The following is a 25,904-nucleotide window of genomic DNA, read 5'->3' as shown; positions in this document are numbered from 1 at the left end:
AATTTTAATCCGGTTAAGTTAGGTTATGTTTTTGATCACAAAATTTCAACTAAGTACTTCAAATTTATCTATGGTAACTATACCATCGTGAGAGGGGGTGTTACACAATACATTATTTACATATCGATAATACTGGGGAGTGTATTTAGTTTACTTAGTACCACATTTCTTGGAAGGTCTTCGGGACGCAATTCATATACGATACCCACAGTAACCCGGATTAAAATTTGACCGCGGGATGCACCTTGTATTCAAACATACATCAATAAAATTCTGAATAGTAGCAATATTCAAAATATGACTGCTGGAGTGAATTAATATACATTGATATTGGAAGAAATTAGCAGTCATCCATCATACAGTCCTGATTTATTCAACATAGAGTTACTTTAGTCTAGTTCAAACGTATGGAAAACTTCATTTATCTCAATGATTCCCAAAGTAGTCAATGTGCACCCCCTGGAGTCGGGTAGCTCTACAATAGGAGTGTACTTGAATTTCCTTAGTTAGATCTGATTTTTTGGTAATATAGTGTGAATGTATTTCGACTAAAACTAGTAATAATTATTTTGAAATTGGTTTACAAGGAAAAAAAATGTTTCAGCATCGAATTTGGGGAAAAATAAAATAAAATTACAGCGACAATCTATATATTACAATATATATTTGTTTTACATATAAAACTATAAAAATTATTTAATACAAAAAAGTTATATGTAAATAAATTACGATAAAATTCGTTGCATACGGAAATAAACGAAAAAATTGTACATTTGACATTGAAAATACTATAATAAGGGCCACTATGAATATTATAAGATACCACGAAACTGGAGGTGTTAAATCTGACAACACTGTATTTTATATACCATTATATTTTGTACGCTCAATTATTTTAAGTTCGGTTTAAGTACAAACGACAAAGTCTGGAACGGTTGCAATGAACATTTCATGTCGAAGATGAACCTATCAAGCGATTAAAATGGCTCTTAGTGTTGAATCCACAACAGTAATTTCAATTTTAAACGATCATCTTGTCACGTGAAAACTGCTTACTCGTTGGATGCCACACAACAAAGCTGGCAAGTACTCAAGTGAATATTATTAGTACTTAAAGTACTTCAGTATTTATAATCATGAGTACTTTTATTTTGATGTACTTAGTACTCGAAAAGTGTAGTCTACCGAGTTACCGACCGACGCCCAAACTGGTACACAAGAAATGACAAGAATTATTATCTTGTAAGTAATCTTTCTAGTTACTCATTTTTTTAACCAGCACTCTCTAAAATTTGTAAAATTATTCATAGAATTGATCGTACTCGAATAATTTTGAGTAATTTTTAAAGGTATTCATGTTTACTTTAGCACAGTATTCTGCCCAGCTCTACACATAGCTTAACGATTTCTAAAAGACAGACTAGGTAATATCACGTTAAAAATGGTGAACATCATATATCAAAAACAGATCTTGAAACGTACATACCATTTTGATATTCCTACCCACCAGAACGATGGGGAAGAAAATACCAATTTGGAGGTGAATTATCGAGGAGGCCAAGACTCATAACGAGCCGTAGTGTCAATTGGTAAGGTAAGATAAAATTGGAATTCTCAGTTTGATATTAGACTAAAGTTCAAGCTGCCCCCAAACCGTGGGTAATGTTTAAACCTAAGCTTGTCGTTAAGCGCCATCTATAAAACGCGAAAAAGAAGATATCTGTGGTTCAAACTGACGTTTGTTAAGCTAGGTTGGAATTTTAGATAGTAAAACTTTCAAAGGTGTCAATAACTTTTAAATATCTCGAACATAATGAAGAACGAAGTTGAAAATCTACAGGACTCTAATAATAATCGAAACTTATGGCAGTGAATGTTGGGTAATGAATAATATATGAAAGAAGCAGAGTGGAAAACCTGAAATAATGGACAAATCGATGAAATACCAGGCAATAAAAACATTGTACGATTCATTAAAGCACAGAGATTGTTATGATTTGGCTACATTCAAAGAATGGAGGACAAGCGGATGAATGTCGAAATATACAGCAGTAGAAAAAGAGGTAGACCCCTACCAGATGAACTGATCAAGTTCACGATGGCTCACAAGAAATGAATGTAAGAGGATTGGTGACGAACAGACCAGTTTGGAGATGATTTGTCGAGGAAGCCAAGGTTCAAAACGAGCTGTAATAAATTTTGTCGATAAACGCCATCGATAAAACGTGAAAAAGTTGATATCTGTGGTTTAAACTGACGTTCAGGACTAGAATTCCCTTATAAAACTGCGAATTTCTTGATGTATCATGAAATTTCATTATCCTATAGCCTATTTAACAAAATTTGAATATCTGCGTAGCTCTTACCTTTCGTTTCCGGTAACATGAAACACATAAAAGTGAACCCCATGAAACAGAAAAAACTGAAAGACCAAATACAGTACTGTACTCCATAATATTCACTAATTAAAGGAAAAAGAAAAACTTGGGAAGCTCCTAATAGATAACATACAGTGAAGACGAAAGCGCAACCCGCAGCTCTTACATCTACAGGAAATAATTCATTCATAACAGTTATAGATAGAGTACCTATACCTAATGCGTACATAAAATTAAAAAGCAATACCGATGAGAGAGGTAACCAGCTCAAAGTTGCGATATTTGCGTTAGAATCATTATTTTGTAAGAAAAAATAGATCCCGATTAGAAATAGAGAAATGCAGCTGCCAAAAGATGAAATTAACAACAAAGGTTTTCGTCCACATTTCTCAACTAAAACAGTACTGAGGAAAAAACTAATGAACTTAATTACTGCCACCATGACAGCTAAGTTATTACCCGAAAAAGAAGAACTGACATTATTAAAAATAGGTGCGAGAAATTTTAAAATACTTATCACCCCCGACAATTGTTGCGTAAGATTTATACCTAGAGAAATTAATAAAGCTCTACGGACGCTTTTGTTTTTAAATAATGCCATTAAACCAGATTGGTTATTATTTTCCCTAGATTTAAGATTATATTCAATACATCTACAATCTTCATTAATACGTACAACATTTTTATTTCTTCTTAAACTAATTAACGCCACCAATGCCGCGGGAATATTATTTTTCGAAATTAAGTAAACAGGAGATTCCGGCAAAACCAAATAAACAACAATAGAATGAATTACGAGCGGTAAAGTGAGTAGTAAAGTGAAATTTCTTACAGAAGTTAGAGGGCCTAATACGTAACCATAAAGATTACCCAAAGGCATTAAAACTCCTATGAGGCTCAATATTCTACCACGGTTATGAGGCTCCGATATCTCGCTTAAATATAGCGGTAAAACAACGTAAACTCCAGCTACGCATATAAATAAAAAACATAAACCAGCAGAGTAAACGTACACGTGTCTTCCAAATGCTATAACAACCAGAGATATCATCATTCCTAACGATACCAATAATAAAGAGTTCTTTCTACCGACAGCATTCGGTACTTGAGCGAAAATAATGTTACCTAATATTGCTACAAAAGATGGTAAACCGGTTATTAGAGAAGTCTCAAACGGTGATATGGGCTTCCCCAATGGATTATCAACGTCGTTGGTCGATTTTAATTTGGGGATAACTGGTGAAGACCATACTATGCTGGAACAACCAGTGAATACCAGTAGACTTGCTGAAAAAAAAATACTCGAGCTAAAACTTTGAGTCATACAGTTACGTGGACAGCTACCAGGGATTGCAATATGGAAAAACTTTTTAGTAGGTAATCTTAAGATAGTTTTTGTCAATAAATGCAATAAACGAATGTATACAAGTAGTCTGCTACCGATAAAATATCATACTGGTCGTCCAAAATCGATGTGTTTGTACTTTGTGTTTGTTAACAGAGTCTTGACATTTTACTTTCAAGTTCCTCACTGCAGATTCAATAATTAGGAGGTAACCAACTGAAAAAACGTATTTGAAAATCAGATTTGTAGTGGTGACGTCGGTGGTTGCGTGGGATCTGGTGCGAAAGTTTATCAAATGTGTATCCAGCTCTACTGGCCAGTTTTTTTTTTCCAAAACAGAGACTTCGACAGTCTTTTTTAGCTATCTAAAAAACCTTTCTGGAATACCATTAGCTTCTGGTTAGTAAGGTGTCAGCATATTCCTTACAATCGAATGGCGGGCCATTGTCTGATTTGAGAAGGTCAGGACCCCAAACTACGAAAACTATTTCTATAAGACCCTCAAGTTTGAGGAGGCACGAATTTTATTGACGTCAATATCTTTACGTTCAGTCGTTTTCAAATCCTGGGTCTGAGAGGATACAGCCTCCTCAATATGCCTTAACTCAAAAACTTTGTCTAGTTTAATAGCGATTTTAATCTTTGTTTGAAGAGATTCCACGTGCGTACTATTAATTCGTTAAAATATAAAGTGGATAGTGGAAATAAATAAAAATTGCCTACCTGTTATTGCGCAAAAATATACAAATGGAGTATCTTTTTTTGACATATAAAGTTTCGTCGTTCCATCAGATAATCCATCCAATTGATCAACATTATGATTACCACTTTCAACCATTTTTATTATTCAAATTCAGTTTCTCATACCCCAAATATATAATTATATGAATGATTGTATGTTAACCTCTACTATCTATTGTTATACAATGTTGCCAAGCTGATGTTTTATTACAAAATCTACTATTCTGCATAAATATTGATGTGTAGTTTGACCTATGGTAGTGTAAACAAATATCATCTGTTGACGACGTTCGGTAGATAAGAATAATAAGTTTCCAATATGTTATTTGATTATTTGTAGAATGAAAAAATGTCTCAACCGAAAGAATTTTATGTTTGCAATTAAAAGAAGGAATGCATAAGTTATGTACATGGTACATCTTATTCTCTAAATTGATCATTGACCACGACGCACAGCTATTTTATTTAATTGTTAAAATTTAATAAAATATATGTAGTTAATTTATTTATTTTTGGAAAACCCGTTAAAAAATTTCCCACTGTTTATACGGGGAGTGCTCAAAAATAATAAGAAAGTTATTTCTGCAAAACTTCTTCAAAATAAAATTTTATGTGTATAATTTTTGTTTAATATGGTCGAATTGATCCTTACAACTTAATACCCCAAATTCAATACAACATTTGGACTTTGGAGAAAAGCATACAAGTTGAAAAAACTTGTCAGTCTACAATGAGGGGCTTCGAAATGTGGACATAAAAATGACAAGTAGCAAGTGAATATGAGATTGAAGACATTAAAATGAGAAGTAAAAAAACTCTTAATGTCACAATTTGTATTTTACTTGGTTTCTACACGCTATAAACTGTTTACTTTTCTAGTGTTTTAAAAAATAAAGCTTCAACTTAAGTTCTAGTGGGTGATAGTAACAATAATTGATGAAATAGAGTTTAGAAAAAAATTCAAAGATCTTGGCAAAAATCACGTATCACTAGATGGCTTTTATCACGATGAATATTATAATCTATAAGGGTGTTTGATACGGTTTAATTCTTTATATATTTCTAATGATTTAGTTTCCTTTATTTTCGTAATTTCCGTTAGTTCCTAAACGTTTTTGTGGGGTGAGAACAAAACATTTTGTTTAATAATCGGTCTAAAAATAACGAGATTTGAAATATGTTGAGGTTAGAAGCAGACCACTAAAAGAAGGTAAAGCGGTTTTTAAAAACATAACAAATAGTATTATGTTGCCTAGTAGGAACAAATTCATAAAGCATTAAAAGTTTGTGTCAATAGATGTCAGATCGATCTTTCCAGCCTCGTGAGATAACAACTGAATGATGTAGTTAAATATTGGAAATACATCTTTTACCACGTTTTTATTGTTTTCGAAGTGTATCTTATGAATGTTTGGTTGTTTTCAACTCAAAGAAGCACTTAAACAGTGATTTTATATTTATTATTTTATTACTTGGACTAAAATTTCAAATAACACTTTCTATTGTTAAAAAAACAAAATTAGTTGTTATTCTGGCTCTATTGAAGTTTGAAAGAAAATTAACAGATGTCCCCCCTCTCGTAATTTTGCGAAAAACACTATTGAGTTGGCGCTTGATTAATATAATAGCCACAGAACATACCAAAAATGTTCTGTGATGGTAGCTTTGACAATATCAGCTGATTGATGAACGTCAAGGTCAAGACAACGGTTAGAATGTTGTGTTTATAATCACACATTTATTTGTTAATTTTTGAAAAATAAACAAATGAAAATTAGTTGTGTGTCTTATTTCTCCACCATTTAATTTTAGAGAAATATAGAGATTTCACCGCCAACTCCAGAATTCAATTTTTTTAAGACTTTTCTCGGCTTATGTTTTAATGTTTGTTGTCAATTAAAGTATGTTAATATATGATTAGGTAAAATATCATCCAAATTAAAAAAAAATGCAAAGCATAGAAGTTTGGAAAATAAAAAGCAAATATAAAATTGTTTTTATTTCTCTCATTGGAATTTAACCTAATGACGGAGGTTAAAAGGCGACGACCTAATATCTGAACTGTGGAATCCTTTAGAATGGTCATATGAAAAATAATCAAAAAATTAAATTTGAACCGTGTACTATCAACGGAATTTAGTAATTACGTGAATTTTTCAGTCAATCTATTAAAAGGAAATTGATTAAATATTGATTACAAAATTCAATCTGGATACACAACAATGTACATTACCCAAGTATTTAAATAATAATAAAAACTGAAGGTGGACGAGGTTTGAAGAAGTATTGTTATTTTAGGAAAACTCAATGCATCACATAATGTAATTAGAACTTATTTTTCTTTGTAAAACAAAGTTCCAATACAAACCAGCAAACGTAGGTCCTCACTGCATAAACATTTGAACATAGAAGGGATGTTTGGAAACTATTATAGGGTTAATCGAATTTTATCTTGTAATGTCACCCCTAACTTGGATCTCTCCATGAGTTATTCTTATTTTATTTACAATTTTTTGTCATGTTAGGGTTTCCAAACAATGAATCAATACTGGGAAAAAATATTGGTCATACACCATTGAGGCAGATCAGTATATCTAACTTGCATACATGTGTCAGTTTCCTGAATAGTCCAAGTCAGTTCTATCATTTTGTTTAGTTCACAAGTTTGATTGTCTATTTGAATTCGGATGTCTTGTGCCAGATATTTGTAGGATGTTATGTATAGGGGACTAAATTTTTCATAAATTAGTTTTTGGCAATGTTTATATTTAAGCCCATGATTTAGGAGCCTGTAGATCATTTTATTTGCCTCGTGAGGTCGATCAGAGCTGAGATCAGAAATAATATTGTACATTCAGGATAAATAAAACTTCAAGACCAGAACAATAATAAACATTTACTGCAGATTTTTATAAAAATTATAACACTATATTGTAAATATAGTCACTAGTGAAATAATTAAAATCACATTGGACCAATACATACTTATATATTATATACATCTAATGCAAAAATTTTATTTTGAAACTCCAACTAATGCTGGCCTTATCACCCTATCTTGTAATTTGTATCCAATTTTGGAGACTATCACAACTGTACCAGGTTCTTTTCCTTCAACCTCCTGAAAATACCCAAAAATTAATGTTTACACTTATCAGTGTTTTTGCTTTTGTTTCTGCTTGTGCAACCTCCACTACATTTAAAAAATTTTATACACCATATAAAAAGTTATATTTAATGAACCTACATATGTATCATAATCGAATATTAATCCAACACTTACTGCACCTTACCCTACCATCTCTGCATACAGCTCTTGTCTTGTGAGCAGTTCATTCTAAGATACTGCCAATACAAAGGCTTATTCAGCCTCAGTGACACCGTTTATGTCAATATAGACATAACTCCCATCTAAGTCATTCAAATGACCTAAAAGCCCATTATGTGATTTGCAGTATCAAATCAAACAACTCCCTTGCTGAAAACTTTTTCTATTTCTCAAAGCAAAATCACCACAATTCCAGCCTCACAGAGTCCAAGAACTGCTGCACTTGCAGACTCTTCACCTCTTGACTACATGTGGGCTAAATATCCATTACTGATAAGAATATGAGAAAATATGGGACATTTTGAAAAACTTCCAAAAATTTAATTTTTTTATTTTCAAAGGAAAATATATCTTTCAGATCAATGAAACACACATTTGTATTCATCAAGATAAAGTAAATGAAAATCAGTATAAAAATTTGAGCAGGGCTGTAAACTTTCCACCCACCCTTCATTCTTAATAAAGTTAGAAAATTGAATATGAAATTCTCATTTACCTGCTGAAAAAGGGCTTCATGGAAATTTGGATTGAATTTTTCATTTAATGGATTAACTTTTTCAAGTCCATGTCTCTTAAATACATTCATTAATTGTGATTCAGTCATACACAGACCTTCATATAAGCTTTTAAGATGTGGATTATTATTATTTAATTCTTCTTTTGGTACAGTCTCTGTTGCTTTACTCAATACATCTGCAACATCTAATAAATCTTTGCAAAAATTTTGGATTCCATAAATTTTTGCTTCAGCTATTTGTTTAGTTAATCTTTTCCTAATATTTTCAGTCTCTGCTAAGGAGCGTTTGTATTTATCCTGAAAAGTGAATTGAAATCATAAAATATTCTAAAATAACTTTATAACAGTTAAGAAGTTTAATATAAATAATTATTATGAATAGTTTATTCAATTTAAAATAAAACAAGTACCAATAGTTCATCTTTTTGGGATGTGAGTTCTGCAATTTGCTTGGTTAAATTATCAATTTCTGGGTTAGATACTACATTAGAATCTGGTTCGGTTGAACTCTGTGTTTGCGTTTTGGACTCTTCTGCAAGATTTGAATGTCTTATTGAAGATATTATTAAACTCCTGAAAAAATTGCGCAATTAAAACGTTTCGAAGAAAATTTCTGGCAAAATAAAAATTACCTTGAATTGAAATTAATAGTATCGCTAAGTGTTTGTCCACATTTTACAAAATTTCTTAAACTCATTAATGCCATATTTTTACAAAATGATTTATGGTTTGGTACAGCTCGTTTTTCGAATCTCTGAGGTTATGGTTGGCAGCTGACATTCGTTCAATTATTGATTTGAGTTGCCCCTTACCACTACTTACATCAGCCAGTATTTCTAGTCTTTCTAATGAAGTTACTTGAACTTTAATACAATTTTAAAAATTACCTCAAAAGAATATTATTGTTACTCCAAAAAAATACAATGATTAAGAAATTCTCCAAATTTAAAAAAGAAGAACTATGTCAAAAATAAAGATATGTACATTCATCACTAATTTGTGATTTGCCTAATATGCTACTCCCCTCCCTATGTTGTATTGAAACAATTACATTATTTGTGGTTAATTGTTTACCTAATAATGAATTAAATTAAACAATATAATCAATGAAATTATGAGTGAAAAAACCTCCAAACAAATGGTACAATATATGTTCTCTATTAAAGTTATTGCATTGTTGAAACTCTAAGTTTATTATTTGAATAAAATATGTTAGATTCTTCTCCTGAAGATGAAGATTTTCCGGGACGCCTTTTACACCAGGTATTTTAAACAAATATATTGTTATTATATTGGTAATATCGCATATCGAAAATTCTAGGCTGCCTTGTGGGATAACACGGAATTACTTGAAGATTTATTAGCGGGGGGTCAACAAAATTTTATAAATTCTCAAGATAGCTGGGGCAGAACCCCATTACATGCAGCTGCTATAACAGATAACTCTAAATGTCTCCAACTACTTTTAAATTCGGGAGCTGACCCAAACGTACAGTGTGGATCGAGAGGAGACAACAAAGTGAGTACAATATAATTTCGACTAATAAATTCCAACCAAAAGTCTTCTATCGTGTAAGGCAAATAAAAAAATCAGTTGTATTGAGCTTTTTGGAAACTATGATCTGAGTTCAGGTAGGTCATTTAACAGCTGATTGTGGATTATGATTACAGTTTCTGTACATTGCTTTGAATTTTTGGTGGAAATTTGAAACAAAAGATGATCTACAAGAACTTGATTTGTATTACTTTTTGTACATTAATTCTTCATTAATATTTATTTAGTTGTATAATAGATTGTCAATGTTCAATAATTGTTATTGAGTAGTTATCAACAATTTACCCACCCTTACAGATTTGGCACTACAAATATATCAAGTGTCATCTTTAGCAAAAATATCTATAGTCTAAAACATAATGAAAATATTTTAAAATTAATAAACAATCCTGAGAACCAGTTAGTGAGTTTTTTACCAATAGAGGAGAATGAATATACAAGACATTGATTTAGAGGATTCTCTTTGCTTGTACAACCAGGTACATTTTAATATAAAAGAAATAAAAAAGTATCAAATACTCAAGTCTACCACAATTATTTATAAAATTGTTATTGTTGAAATCATTATTTATGACTGCTAAATTTACATATAGTATCAAAAATCATCCAATTTCAACTAATTTTTGTTTTTATGAAAGAAAATATGGGAAATACCTTACTTGAAGACTTCATACGGTTTTATGATTTTAAATGCTATGAAAAAGTACTTCTTTCAATATAACTTTTTTATAAAACTAAAAAGCTATTTTTCTGCTTAAATGTCAAAACGGCACAAACTTAAGTAACTCATCAATGACCTTGCTTTTGAGAATTAATATTCAACAGCCATTTAAGAGGAATAAATAATTTCTAATGCTCACAAGACCATATACTACCGTCATATGATCACATTTACCCACTAGTCTACAAGGGTAGAAAGGATCATACCATATGACTACGACCAAGTTAACTCAATCAGTTTCCAAACATCTAGATCATGATCGGATTAACACATCATATTTTCCTATTTACATGTAAATAATAATTTTTTCAAAAAAGAATGTTTTTCGTCATATTTCTCAGATAGACAGGAAGCTGCTCCGTACATACTTATTTTTCGTAGTGACTGACTAAATTGTGTTATAACTTTCAGACACCTTTACATTTAGCAGCTGAATATGGTCATGCAAAAAATGTTTTATGTTTGCTACAACATAATGCCGATTTAACAATCAGAGATTCTAAGGGATTAACAGCTATTGACCTTTCTGAGAAATTTGGACATACGCAGTGTGTAACTGCTCTTAAAAATGCTTTGGGTGAGTAGAGTGCAATTAATATGTATATGTAAAATATAACTAATTTTTAATATACAAGGTAGTGAAATAATAGAACAAACTGATGTATAATTGAGAATCAAAAATAAAATGAACCATTTTTATAATAAAATTACACAATGTAAACCTCATATTTCCAAAGTTTAATTTTATACAAATGGAAAAATATATTAGGTTTACTTTTATACCAAATATAATGTTTACTACTACTACACCATCACTCTCAATTACAAAGTTTGAAATGTGTTTCGATAACCATCTTCATGTTCTTAATATTTAAGTGCGAAACCACCATTTTTTTTCACTTTTTACTAATTTCTCTAAAATATATGTTCAAATGGACCATGGTATTACTAATAGTAATGGTATTTTCTCTGTGGCTTTATTATAATATAGAATAATGAATAAAACTGGTTTAAAAAAATTTGGATATATTCTTTGATGGAATTTCTCACAGCTAATTTGCTAAACTCTTTGAAAACATTTCGTATACATTATATATACAAATCAAAATTTTTAAAATATGTTCAAATAATGCAATTAAAAATTGTTTGTATCCAATTTTTTTACCAATTCCTTCACATAATGATCAAATTTCAATCTTGAAATGTATTTTCATTAAAACATGCAAAATAAACAAAATGGAAAATCACTTGACAGAATCCCTTGCATAAATATTTTATTTTAATTAAATTGTTATAAACAACACTTGCTTATATCTTCCCTACTTTATTTTTAATTACCACTATTTTGCTTAGCCAATAAATTACTAATTATCATGATATGTACTCTAGTTAATGATAACCCCTACATGAATAACTTTGACATAAATTAATCTCATTTAGAGAAATATATAGTCTAGTTGTAATAGATAACTATGAAGTAATATGGTTCTGAAAATAATGAAACTTCATTTTCAAAATAGTTTAGAAAAGGTTGATGAAGGATTTATAAAATTTATCCTAACAAAGGAGGAGGCCTAGATGAATCTATTGTTGTATGAAATTATTGTAATGGAACAAAATGTAATTAATAATAGTGATTCCATTTCTGGAGAAGAAACCAGATTTCAAACTTCAGCGGATTATTTTCTTTATGAAAAACCCAAATTAAACCTTCTAAACAGCCGTTTTAAGACAATAGAAGTCTTATAAGAGAATTCACTGCAAATAAACATAATACGTGATAAATTATATATATATAGGGTGTCCCACGACGAGTTAAAAGTATCTGTATATAGCAAAATACTTATAGTAAAATCATGAAAATCTCTACGCTTGGATTTTTGGATACGATCTTTTTAACTAACTCCTGGTTTGCTTTTAATACATGGTGAATGTGACAAAGTTGTTACAAGAACATGTACTTTATTTGCTGCTATTTACATAATTACTAAAAGTATACATAAAAAATTAAAACTTGTTAAAAACTACAATAATAATTTAAAACCTCAAACATCTCGGAAACGACTAAAAGTTGAAATAGGATTAGTACATTCAATTTGATTTGATTTTTATACAGACCTTGACAAGATAAAGAAAAATACTTTTTTATTTCTTAAGGCTGGTATCAACGGCTGTATCTCTAAAAATTTACAGAAAACATTTAATATCTGGATTACGGTAAGGATTAGGTTAGGAAAGTATACATGAATTTGCCTTATTTTTCACCCCTGAATGCAATAAAATAGAAAAAAACCGGGAAATTTGATATTTATGAAGGTAAACTTTGAACACTTTTTATACACACCCTGTATAAAATAAAAATTTTTTCAACATAGATCCAATTACGTCTGACCTTACTAAAAGCAACAGAACAGAAACCATTTTCATATCTTTAAGGTTATCCTCGTAAAAAAATAGCAAAGGTCAAGTTTTTTACAAAAAAATTAAAAACTCAAAAAGTATGCATTTTTCGGAAAAAGTTTTTAGTCAAAAGTATACTAACATTTTACATAGATTTCAAAAATCTATTAATATACAGTCGACTTCCGTATATTTGTATTTTCGGTACATTTTCAATACTACGAATTCATATATGTTATATATATACAAAGAGACAGCCCTCGTATATTATCTGACCTATTTTGTCTCGAAGTACACTGTTTTAGGTCTATTACGCACTCGATGCCCTTTTGCTCAATATTTCAATATTTTGACTAGTCTATTTTTAACATTGTTGCCGCTTCCTTTAACTTCAAAATACATCATATCGTATCGTCATTTGACCGACCAGGAAAGTGAACATCACAGTTAACAGAAGTGCCTTACGTTATTATATTGATTATTAGTGACATTTGCACAAATATTTAAAAGAAAAATGAGTGCGTACAAAGTGATTGGTCGCTGTTGCTTCACCACCGTTTTAATTATTATCCTCGGTTATTTAATACTGTTGTTATTAAAAAGAAAATTCAAGTTTAACGGCTGGTTTACTGTAATTGGAGAATAATATACGAGATTAATAGTGCCTCGAATTAATTTAAGTAGTGTTAATAAAATAATAGCGATAATAGTTAATAATGTGTAGAGGTTCAACCGCGAACGTGAAACCACTATTATTATAGAACAGGAGAAGGGGACCAATTTTACATATAGGTGAGGATATTTCATGCATATCATGTATCATGTGTACTAAGAAGTACAGAAAAAAATTAATTATTCACCTACTAATGTATAACATTAGTGCATAATACAAAATGTCTCAAAAGAAGGTTCAAATTAAAGAAAAAGCACTTGAAAGAAAGGAGTCGGGAAACCAGGGAAGTCGGTTTGTCAGCGTAAACTTGAGATTTGACATAACCCCACAGGAAAAAGTCCATATATGTTAAATCGGGACTGCGTGGAGGTCAACTCTCCTGGAGATCAATTTGCCAGGAAAAATGTCACAAACTTGTGGCAGAGATCTAATGGACGTGTGTTCCATTCCGCTGGAACCATGTTATTTGGTAATATTTGCAAGTCAGGCAAGAAGAAGTCGTCTAACATCTACACATAACGCTCTAAATTTATTGTAACTGAAACACATACGGACACTTTAGGTTTATGTAAGAGTTTCTAATGTTTGTGTTTTGGATTGGTTGCGCTCCACTAGCGTCAATTTTGCTTGTTAATATATCCATTACGATAAATATGAGCTTTATCCAAAATTAAGATGTTGGTAAACGTTGGAAAGTGCTCAATCATCTTGTTTACTAAGTCAAGCCTCTGACTAGCATCCTGATGCTTCAATTCTTACACCAATTGAATTTTGTAATGGTGCAGCCCCAGATATTTGGGTAAAATGCGAAATAATGATGATTAGACGCCCGGATTTGGGCATTTTCCAATTAGTTGACGTTGCCTTTGACGGCTCGGCAGGTATCCTTCGTGATGACTGCTATTTCGTGACGGATAATTTTTTTTAATTGTGCCGGGAAAGTCTGTTTGTTAGCCTAAACTTTAGATTTGACATAACCCCACAGGAAGAAGTCCATAGATATTAAATCGGCACGTGGAGACCAACTCTCCTGGAAATCAATCAGGAAAAATGTCACGAACTCGTGGCAGAGATCTATTGGATGTGTGTAAAGCTGTTCCGTTCTGCTGGAACCATATTCTTTGCTTGTAGTTTTCCAAGACAGGCAAGAAGAAGTCGTCTAACATCTACTCATATCGCTCTGAATTCACTGTAATTGTCGTTACTTTAGGCGAATGTAGAGGTGTCTGATGTTTGTGTTTCTGATTGGTTACACTCCATTAGCGTCAATTTAGATGAAAATGAGCTTTATCCGAAAACAAGATGTTGGTAAACGTTGGAAAGCTCTCAATCATCTTGTTTACTAAGTCTCTGACCAGCATCCTGAGACTTCAATTCTTGTACAAATTGAATTTTGTAATAGTGCAACCCCAAATCTTTGTGGAAAATGCGAAATATGATGATTGGACGCCGGAATTTGGGTTTATCCAATGTTGATCCGGTCTCTTAGTAATAAAAAGGTGAACTTTCTTTTGAGACATCTTGTAAAAACAACATATACTCTTTTAGTTGAATTATTGGTTGAAAATTAGTATAAAAAACATAACCTCTAAAAGTTCTTGTAGTGTATACAAACAGCGTTTATTAATAAATGAGCAATTTTGTTTATTTTCGAGAAAGCTTTCGAAACGTTTCTTTGGGTTTTCAATTTATGAAGCATAGTCTTAAGACTCCAATATAAGTAGTTAACTGAGGCAGAGAGCCCGGAAGCTGCGATTAGATACAAATAAAAAATAACCTTTGTGCATAATATTGACCCGTTTAGTTTTACTAATTCAAACTTTAGTGTTAATCTAGTTCACTTCCGAAAATTTACAAACATGGACCTTATTAGTTAATTAGTGTTAACTATACTGTACACACCAGCAACCAAAGGCACTAATAAGTATTGATGTTTTTAAGTACGTTAAGGCAGGTTTTGTCTTTAACTATGAAATCGAAAAGTTGCTTTATTATCAGTGTCAAAATATACTTTTTTTCTTCTTACACGCGAAAGTTCTTTTTATTTTTATAATGACAACTGCTCGTAACTTTACCTGTGAACATAATTGCTACCACATTTTACAACACGTCAAAAGATCATTTTCGCAAATTAGTTCAAATAAGATCAGAGACATTAAAAATACGTGACACGGGAGAAGCGTCAAAAGATTGGCATATGGGTATAATATACTAGAAAGGAGACATAAGAAAATGTAACAATTATGAAGGAGTCAAATTACTAAGTCACCAAGATATATACGACAATAATAGAAAACAGCGTAAGAGACGATCTAGAAAGAAGATTCAGAACAAACAGAAGAAGAACTGATGCCAACTTCATGATAAGACAAATAACTGAAAAAGCAATAAGAATCAATAGGAAAATGGAAAATCCTAGGAGAAAAATAAATAAATGAAGTACAGGCTTTATATAAACAGAGGACAAACTATATCAGAATTGGGCAACAAGTATCAAATAGGTTCGAAACAACAAAAGCAGTAAAGCAAGGATGTAAACTAAACCCATTATTATTTACCGTAGTGTTTGATAAAGAAATAAACACAACAAATTAAACAGTATAAAGTAGAAAATGGAAGACATTAAAATATCGGATATACTACATGCAAATGACATGGTGATAATGGCAGAATTTGAGAAAACCTTGATTTTAAAAAGATAATACCTATAAGTATATTAATCTGAAACTGTTGTATAACCTTTTTTTTTACTAAAGATATTTAATAGAAAGTTTTTGATAGTTATAGGTAGAAAGTCATTGATTATTTTTAACTCCTAGTTATAATTAACAGAAAATACATTATTTACCATATACTAGAATCAGAACTTTTATTACCTGGTCTATGTGTTCTTAAAACATTCGCTATGTTCCCTCTCTATATTTACAGTATTGATTTTCATCCCTTGGTTTAAACAGCTGTTTAGTGTAATTTGACTTTCAATACTGCAGTGGCCATGTGATAATTCAGCTCTAAGCTTAGGTTAGGTTATTATAGATCCTTTAGCAAGGTTATTTTTTTATAAATAGCAGTTTTTTAAGCGCGATATGGATAAACGGAAGAAAAAAAATAGAAAGACTGATGTAGCATTTGATGCTTGTGTTTATTTCAATGACGATTTCTTGGCGTTTAATTTAATGGGCAAGTATTAATTTCCAAAAAAATATTTAAACAAATGGTTCTTCTAATTTATCAATCAATCGGAGAATAAGGCTTTAGATTGTTTTTAAGATTTTTTTCACGAAAAAATTTGGAAAAAGTAATATAATTAATACATCAATAGCATTTCAGAGAACAGGATTTTAAAAAATATTAAAATAGGTGTGCTCATACTCCTAGTCTGAAAAAATATCCTAGGGATGGGTAAAAATTGAACATCTGGCAACATGTACAGTTTCAACGTTCTTGATTCGACAATATCTACAAGTGTCTGTTTTTTAATATACAAGGAACGTTTATTATATGGAGGGCTCTGAATTTAAGTAGACCAAGGCCAATTTTTATCATTTTTGAATCGGAAACACTATAACAAGCACCATGTGAAATTTCAATGTAATAATGAAACAAATCGTAGTTCTCATAATATCGCTAGGCAGCAGTAAGTTCTGTTGCTTAGTGATAGATTATTATTCAGAATACTACTGAACCAAGTCCAGAGATCTTCGTTGCAGCAACTGTGAAAAGATATTCCAAGAAATTAGTGCTGACTTAAGAAAAGCACTTAATATGAGCAAAACAAGCGCGCGCAGAACTGAAAAAAGTTCCAGGATAAATATTATGTTTTTATTTTTTGATCTTCAAAAGGTATTTCATTTCCCCATCAGAATCAGACAAATCATCAAACCCAAGAAAACGAGCAACTGAAGGAAATAATGATGAGTTTTTTGTAACTTTTTCTTTCAACTGAATATTTTATTTTAATATTTCGAATTTTATTTCTATGTAGATGTGAAAATAAAGTATATTAATAACACTTGGAACGGGTTAACTATTTTCCCAAAATTTTTTGGAATAAATTTGAACCAAAACGACTATTGTGGGGTTATAACATGAAATTTGGTCAATAAAACATATGTAAATATCTAAGTTACTCCATGAACGTCTTAAATTGAATATATGCTTAAAAAGAATGTTAAACTGTCATTCTGTTATGAAGCTTTAACTTTAAACTTTTGTAGCTCAAAAGTAGCTAGTGAACTCTCCATATATCTGCCAGTTTAAAAGAGGAAGTAACAAAAATTGAAAACATTGTAATTCATTAACAACGGCCTTGAATGAAATATTAAATTGATAAACGATTATCAATCAACTAAAAAGTCTGTTATATGTATTAAAATAATTATTTTATTTTAAATTATTTATAGATTTGGAAATATTGTTTCAGAAGTTATCAACTGATACCAACCTTCTACATTACTTTTGTAGCTTTTATCTATAATTAATTCTATTCTACTATGCACTGCTTTAACTAGAACTTATAATGCAACTAAAAAATTGAATATTTATTAGAAGTGATCCATCCATTTGGTTTCTCTTTATGGAAATACGCTATATAATTTATTCATTTCAGAACTCTTTTTGAAAATATTTATTTTGTGGAGTTCATATAAAAAATATTCCAATTGCAAAGATCCACATCAAATATTAAATATTTATTTATATTTTGTAAAATCTTTTCTAAAAATCCAATACTTCATATCCTCCTATATAACCGTCTTTAACTCTACGTTCCTCACATCTTCTGTAATAATTCTTCTAAATAAATTTGTATCGTTCATTAATAATCAAGCTTTTTGAAAGATCTTAATGTCATTAGTAATTTAGTTTGCATTGCATAAAATTATCAAATTAATAACAGTACATTTTGTCTAATTAAATAATTATATTCTAGATGAAAAAGAAAAAGCTAGACTAGAAATACACGCAGCTATTCGGGATGCAGTCAATCAAGGAGATGCCAATTCAGTACAACAACTTTTATTATCTCTACAAAATGATGCAGAACTTATTATTAATATGGCTCCTAGTGGAGCTAATACTCTCTTATTCACGTGAGTTTTTTTGTTGTTTTGTTCATAATAAACAAAAAAATAAGGTAAAAAACTGTAGAATCTAAAAATGAAGCTTAATCCTTTTGATAGAATTTCTTTTTATTACATAGATGTAGTTATTATTTCATCATCAGGTCTTGAATGCTTTGTTAAGAAATATAATTTGGTTGAAAAATACTCAAAATTCAAAAAAAAATTGAACCTAAGTTAATAATGTAATAATAGAAATTTTTCATTTTCAGATCTTGTCAAATAGGTAACAAAGAAATTGTGAAAATATTACTGGATCAAGGTGCAGATGGTAGATGTCATTCCGTAACGAAATATTCTCCATTATATATAGCATGTTATAATGGGCACCGAGATATTGTGGAGCTTTTATTATTAAGGTTTCCAGAATTGGTACAGGTAAATTGGAAATTTATTATATTCAATTTTCCATACTTTTTCTCTGATCTTGAATATTTTGTATCTTTGGTTATCTCCCCCATATTTTAATTAGTTCATTATTTATTTCGTCTGGTCCTCCTGTTTTATTGAAGTCATAATAATTTAACAGTTATTTTTGATGATATTTATACTAACATAAAAACAACTTGGAGAACAAGTCAATTGGATTTGAATACTTGTTGTTTTGTTGTTCAGCTTTGTATTTTAGTACAGTAAAGCAAACATTTGATACCCCATGGTTTTATGTATATCCTATCTCCTCATAATCTTATCCAATATGACTGCTGCAGAATTTTATAACCCAGTTTTAACACCGAAGCTATAAATTTATAAATTTTTGCAACATAATTGAAATTTAATAATTATATATATTCTAACTATATATTATATTCATTCCAAATATATATATATATATATATATATATATATATATATATATATATATATATATTCCATTGATATTATTTATGTTTTTAGATACACACGGTTGAAAGATGGTTGCCGATACATGCATGTTGTATAAATGGACACGCCAGCGTGCTGGACCTTTTATTTCATTTCCCATATCCGACTCAAGTACTGAGAAAGTACCGGTAAATAATAATTCTTATAACAATAATTTTGTTGTGTAATTATTACTTTATATGAACAAATTCTCTATATTTAATTATATTTTTCAATTAGTAAAAATATTCCCAAGACAAGGGAGGAAAAGGTGTAAAGCTCCAGTCACTAAAAAGCGCAATAGGTCTCATAACTTCTTCCCATGTTATGGGAAAAATTACATTCCTATAAATTTAATTTTGAGTAGTAACAGACTTACAAAATACCTTTTTACTAATAATTTGCTTGTGAAATTCTGTGGGTGTCCTTGTATAAAACCCAAAAATGCCATCCGAAGCTCTTGTTAGATATACAAATCTTTTGATCATTATATCTACCTATATTAGATAGATGAAAAATCTTGTTATCCTCTTTTTGATCTCTAGAAAACCTTCTACGCTTCACAAATCGTATATAAAGTTAAATAGAAACTGGATAATCAAAATTTATGTATCATGAGACAAGAATAACAGAGTCTCTTTAATCTGTACGACCAGGTCATACAAGAATCAACAGAAATGAAAAGGCCAATGTACTCAACAGGAAACGAGCATGAATCTCTTTTATTGGTTCGGTGTAGAATAAGAAAGAATTTCAGAAAAGGAGGAACCTGAAAGAGAAGAATTCTGATCGTACCTCCATGTACATTAATACCATTAGATTCAAAACAGTTTACTTAGGCTCCATCTCCTCACTAGTTTATTTATAGAGGTTCACCGCCTCCTGAAGCATCTGATATGATTGGGTCTAGCATAATCTGACACGTGCAGATTCTGTTAGGAGGAGGAAGAAAAAAATTCCAGTGCACCTTATTGAACTCTAGAAAACAAATTGTAGATGCCTATAGGGGATACAATTAACCTTGAGGTTGTAGTGCAATGTAATCCGCAATCTACATTACATTTATCATAAGTATATTATGTATTTTAAATTATGACATAATTTGATTTTTTAGTGATAAAAGTGAACAATGGGAATATCTGATGCCTTTTGATATCAACGAACGAGATGCTACTGGACAGAATATTCTATATGTAGCTGCTTTACTTGGAAATAAAAAATTGATAGACATTATACTATCTTTTAGAGTGAAGGCTACAAGAATAACTCCTTGTGATGTAAGATTTTTAAATATATCATATTTTCATGTTGGAATCAATTCCCTACATTCCAGGACGATGATTTAACACCCAGTTCAGAAACTGCCGCAATCATAAGTCCCAGCAGACGAAGGATATCCGATGGTATTATATCTATAATGTCGCGTTTAAATTTCTCTAGAGAAAATTCATCAGAAAATTCTGATGTAAGTTAATTATATGGTATTATGTGAGAAATTCCGTTGGTTTTCTTTTAGAATGATCCGAATACAAAAAAGATCTGTCCTTTGAGAATTGATACATATTGCAATAATAATACAGAAACGGCCCTTCATGCTGCCATTAAGGGAAAACAGTATGACATAGTTTTTGCTTTGTTAAAAGCCGGAGCTAACGCTAATGCTGTAATTAAGGCTTATCATGACATCAACGAGGTAAGGTATACCACACTGTATGAAAAATATCATCTAAATCTCAATTGTGCAAATTTTACAAATGAAGTTTAACTGTTGTAGGCAGTTACATGTTGTTCTCTTGAAGACGATTCTAATTTGGGACAATCGACTGGTTTGGTAGAAGCTTGTCGAAATAGAGACGTTCCGATAGTAGATTTGTTGTTAAAACACGGCGCTAGAGATGATGAATGCAAAGCTCTAGCTGTTGCAGTTAATAATAACGACGAAACTCTCATCGCTAAATTATTGTCCACCAAGGTACGCATTTCTTTCTGTAGCCTCTTTTCTTGTTAAGTTTATCTATTGCAGTTCTTTCTTGATAGCTCTTCTCCATGTTCGTACGTTTTTTAACACATATACCTAACAGCTCTGACTGACAAGTTTTGTTTGTTGAAGTAGTTGAAACAATAATAATCATACAATAGTTTCCATTAATGTTACATTTAGTCGCCTAATTAATTAACACCTAAGCGTAGATACTACAAAATTGTAATTTCTTTTTTGTTCTAGGCTCATCCGGATCCAGAATACAAAATCAATAAAAAAGCAATGACAGAAAACGTAAATTCGTCTCAGTTCACAATATTTTCCAATGTCACAAATCTAACATATTCATCCCTGTTTCCAAATACTCCTACTATGATCAATTGGCACAATCAAAAATGTAATTTAACTCAAATAAAAACCCAATGGCTTATCGATGCGGCACTACATCTTAATTCTAAACTAAAACAAAATCCTAGAAATTATGATATTTCATTATATGCTATTACAAGATTGGATTTATCTAATAATAATTTAACATCGGTACCTTTAGCCGTTTTCCAGTTATACAGCTTAAGGTAAGATTTTAAAACATTTTTAAAAAAATAAAAATCGCACTACCACCCTATTTCACGAAGAAAATAAATTAACAGATAAAATTGAGAAAAAAGAAAAACGCTTTAAACATTAAATATTTTAGTTATCTTCAACGTTTAGTACTTATCAACAATAGTGGGACTGATGTAGTCTCGTAGTCAGAATATCTCACAGAAACCAAAATTGTTGTTGACTAAATCATAAAAATCTTCCACTTTTAAATATTATAGTATTGTTATCAGTATATAAAAATTTACTATATGTTTTCAAATCTTATAATTATAAAAAATAGGAATCTATTTAGTTCGAAACATATACAGATTTTATCTTTTCATTTTAGAATTTTAAGCTTGGCACAAAATAAGATTGAAAAGTTGCCTGTCCCAATTACTTCACCAACAAAAAAAGGATTCAAACGCAAACATAACGTTAACGATCAAAAATATGCTTGCCCGGTTTTGGAAGAGTTATTTTTGAATAATAATAGATTGGACCATGTTCTGGAATCAATATTTAAACTGCCATCATTAGTAACTCTTGTCGTATCAAACAACAAATTGCAGCAGTTACCTTATGAAATGTGGCTAGCGCCAAAATTGAAAGAAATCAATGCTTCTTTTAACTTAATCAGGGAATTACCATCAAGTCCAGTTGAGGTAATAAACATCTTTCTATTGTTGATTTTGATTCACCACTTTTTATTTTTATATTATAAATATGCAATCATGATATTGTCAGGAGACTAGATAATTCTTCTTTCTCTTATAACTTCTTTGCTTATTCTAGAATGTTCTGAAGAACTTATGAATATATTCTAGAAATTTGGAGCTAAGATTCGCTATACACGTCAATAGAAGTTTACAGTAATTAGAAAAACGTTTAAATTTCAACTACAAAGTTATAAATTTTAAATTCTGCTCAATTCTTGAGATCTAGTTTATAATATAATCTAAAACTTCCAGGGTATTACAAATTGGTATCAAATATGAAGTTTTTAAGAAGATGCGAAGGTCTCCTCTAATATAATATGTTAGAGACTGCAATCGGCAATTTGCATGTTGAAAAGGGGTAACCCATATTAGGTGTCTATCCATTTTATTCAACGCTAACATAGTTACTACATTATCCTGATTGTCAAAATGAACTCTTACTTTGATTAAATAATAAAACATAATGCAGTTTAAAATATTTTTAATTGTTCTAGTGTAAAGAAGAATTAGATAGAATGAGCATAAGTTCAAGTGATAGTCAGTTGTCGAATCATGCGGAACCTGATTCTGAATCTGAATTATCAGATTTTGATATAGAATCTAAACTGAATCTATCAGACGATGGTATTCACGCAGTGAGATTTAAGAAAAAAGAACGATCCTTTATGTAAGCATTCTTTGAGAAAAATATTTTTTACTATATATTTCTCTTCATATTGTTTTAAAATAATATGTAAACAATATTTCCTTACAGACAGATGGATCTAATAAAACACCACATTTGGAATAAAAGCGTTGAAGTAACCGAACAAATTCTCCATAATGATGATAGTTTAAATGAAACCGCATCTCAATTATCTTCGTTAAATTTAGCTCATAACCTTTTTACTGGCATTCCTGTAGTTCTACCTTGTCTAGCAGTCAACCTTACTAGACTAAATATGGCTTTTAATTCTTTAAGATCAATGTCGCATATAACAAGTTATCCAAGTTCTCTTAAACAACTCGACTTGAGCCATAATCAAATTACAGTATGGCCCAGTTTACCACAAATCGAAGCACAAGATAACATGGAACTTGCTAATTTAGTTTGTTATATGAATATTACGGCGTTCAGAGGAAAAACTCCAGAAGTTATTAGTAAGTAATTATTTAAAACATACAGTATAATCCGGACTGTTAATTGATGTTTACTTTCGATTTATAGTTAGAAGGCAACCAGGTAGGTCTTTGCGACACAGTGTTTTACATTCGGTTTGTTCGCATAGGAGGCATTTGAGATTAGATAATCTAAGAACTCTAATTCTTGCCGATAATCAATTGACCAGAATTCAACTTGCTACAGATGACGATGGTGACATTAGTAGTACCGATGATGAAGATTTAGACAGGGTATGTGAATTAATATGGATACACGTATTATTTGTATGCCTTACGTTTTGCCTGTTGCCTTTTTTGTAAAACACTAATAATTTGTCCAATAGAAAGTCAATTATTGATTTCTATTAATATTATAAAACTAATTTTGTTTATTAATAATTTGTTTCTTTATATAGTTCTACAGGTCTATCTTGCAGTAGGTTTCAAAATCTTACTTTTTTTTTCATTTTTCGCTTCTTTTTACCAATCCTTCACTTCCACTGTTCTCAAATCATTTCTAACCTCCTCCAAACATTTGTTGGTTTACATTTTTTCCCACCTTCTGCACATCTTAGCACTCATTTAATTTACCTTCTAACTATTGTCATTCTACCTATTTGTCCCAAACATCTCCCTCTCTAAGATTTAATTATATGGGTTATAGTTGGGTGCTTATACAATTCAAATAGTTCTCTGTTTGATCCTGTACTCTCCATCTTCTTTAATTCCACCGTAATTCTATCTTAACATTTTATGTTACCATATAATATTTTGATAAAGACTGAAGTAGGTCGAAACTTAGACTTAAATCAAGATAATTTATCAACAAAACTATTTTTATTTAAAGTTTATTTAAAGCGTTAATCTTCCAATTCACATTTTATTCATCAACTATTTTATTTGCACGCAGAAGTTGTATTAAAAAATTCAGTAGCGGGAATCAATTATTATCAAACTTTTGGTCAGCGAATTTGATTTGGAATTTTTAGGGAACCCAAATGGGAAAATCTCGCTTAATGTTTCCAAACTTATCAATGCTGGATATTAGTAATAATAACTTGAAGGAAATTCCACCAAATATCAATGATCTAGCAAACTTATCCGTTTTAAACATCAGTGGAAACTTGGGTAAGTTCTAGGTAATAAATATAAAATGTATATGTTGATATTATTTTGGTATAATTAGATACAGTAGCTTTATTGGGGGGCAAGGGATAGTTGAGCACATAGGCCCGATAAACCTAGTCGATCTGGACAGAAAGTTATTACCTCATCATCCCCTCACTTTTAATTAAAAATAAGGAAATGACAAAACAAATCATAACCTAAAAAAAGTTTAGCAACATAACCTTACGTTACTAGCTAGCTGTTAGCTACGCTTTCTATGTCTAAAGTATACTTGACTATGCCATCAAAATTGAAATATTATAATTACCTTTTTTATTCTTCACTGTGATGGAATGATTGAATAAAATGTAGTCTTTAAAAAATTATAGAAAAAGGCTTCAAAAATATACCTACTTATCGACTGTTAGTAATGCTGTGAGGGAATAATTATTTTTTATGGGACAAATGTTGAGTTAACATTAGACAAGTATTTAATGACTTATGATACTAAATTCAGAAAAATTTTGAAAGTTTGTTGTATTTACAATAGACAAGCCATAGTTCCAAACAGATTTTTTAAAAACTTCTTAATAAAAACTTTAGACAAAGTTCTAATCTGGATATTGGGACATAGTTAGGGAATGATTTCCACAATACTATATATTTATTCCTCACAAATGCCCGTACAATCCCAAAGTTATTACCAATATTTTTAGCCTTGATGGTATGT

General features: G+C 30.5%; 3 protein-coding genes across 8 annotated transcripts in view; 1 reads left to right on the top strand and 2 right to left on the bottom strand.

Moving 5' to 3' along the window:
- Positions 1 to 633: 633 nt before the first annotated feature.
- Positions 634 to 4,675, bottom strand: LOC130892967 (facilitated trehalose transporter Tret1-like). The gene is made up of 2 exons (XM_057798720.1): positions 4,447 to 4,675; positions 634 to 3,665 (listed from the first exon to the last, which is right to left on the bottom strand). Exons 1-2 carry the CDS (start codon positions 4,559 to 4,561, stop codon positions 2,323 to 2,325), a joined length of 1,458 nt encoding a protein of 485 aa, XP_057654703.1. The 5' UTR covers positions 4,562 to 4,675; the 3' UTR covers positions 634 to 2,322.
- Positions 4,676 to 7,345: 2,670 nt separating this feature from the next.
- Positions 7,346 to 9,085, bottom strand: LOC130892497 (grpE protein homolog, mitochondrial). 2 transcript variants are annotated; one of them, XM_057797939.1, is made up of 4 exons: positions 8,942 to 9,085; positions 8,720 to 8,882; positions 8,289 to 8,606; positions 7,346 to 7,585 (listed from the first exon to the last, which is right to left on the bottom strand). In XM_057797939.1, the coding sequence occupies exons 1-4, from the start codon at positions 9,013 to 9,015 to the stop codon at positions 7,481 to 7,483; spliced, it is 660 nt and encodes a 219-aa protein (XP_057653922.1). In that variant the 5' UTR covers positions 9,016 to 9,085; the 3' UTR covers positions 7,346 to 7,480. The 2 variants fall into 2 exon arrangements, with proteins under 2 accessions (XP_057653922.1, XP_057653921.1); XM_057797938.1 differs by having other exon boundaries at positions 7,346 to 8,606.
- Positions 9,086 to 9,297: 212 nt separating this feature from the next.
- Positions 9,298 to 25,904, top strand: part of LOC130893436 (leucine-rich repeat serine/threonine-protein kinase 1) — a 29,141-nt gene continuing 12,534 nt past the window's right edge. For 2 of the 5 annotated variants that reach the window (XR_009059207.1, XR_009059206.1), the window contains exons 1-16: positions 9,305 to 9,572; positions 9,631 to 9,828; positions 10,997 to 11,162; positions 18,589 to 18,748; positions 18,991 to 19,156; positions 19,676 to 19,791; positions 20,757 to 20,919; positions 20,976 to 21,107; positions 21,159 to 21,335; positions 21,417 to 21,614; positions 21,867 to 22,198; positions 22,558 to 22,873; positions 23,422 to 23,594; positions 23,682 to 24,067; positions 24,135 to 24,319; positions 25,057 to 25,195. Coding sequence is in view for 3 of the 5 variants with exons in the window: in XM_057799541.1 (XP_057655524.1) it covers positions 9,519 to 9,572; positions 9,631 to 9,828; positions 10,997 to 11,162; positions 18,589 to 18,748; positions 18,991 to 19,156; positions 19,676 to 19,791; positions 20,757 to 20,919; positions 20,976 to 21,107; positions 21,159 to 21,335; positions 21,417 to 21,614; positions 21,867 to 22,198; positions 22,558 to 22,873; positions 23,422 to 23,594; positions 23,682 to 24,067; positions 24,135 to 24,319; positions 25,057 to 25,195 (3,061 nt within the window). In the remaining 2 variants the exon portion in view is untranslated. Of the gene's footprint in view, positions 9,573 to 9,630; positions 9,829 to 10,996; positions 11,163 to 13,339; positions 13,778 to 16,542; positions 16,839 to 18,588; positions 18,749 to 18,990; positions 19,157 to 19,675; positions 19,792 to 20,756; positions 20,920 to 20,975; positions 21,108 to 21,158; positions 21,336 to 21,416; positions 21,615 to 21,866; positions 22,199 to 22,557; positions 22,874 to 23,421; positions 23,595 to 23,681; positions 24,068 to 24,134; positions 24,320 to 25,056; positions 25,196 to 25,904 lie in introns of those variants that run through there. The other 3 variants (XM_057799541.1, XM_057799543.1, XM_057799542.1) reach the window with 3 other exon arrangements.

This window comes from Diorhabda carinulata, chromosome 4, assembly GCF_026250575.1.
Source record: "Diorhabda carinulata isolate Delta chromosome 4, icDioCari1.1, whole genome shotgun sequence".
Classification (NCBI taxonomy): Eukaryota; Metazoa; Arthropoda; class Insecta; order Coleoptera; family Chrysomelidae; genus Diorhabda; species Diorhabda carinulata.
The sequence above is the reverse complement of the archived record's forward strand: the minus strand, read 5'-3'. Positions and strand labels throughout refer to the sequence as shown.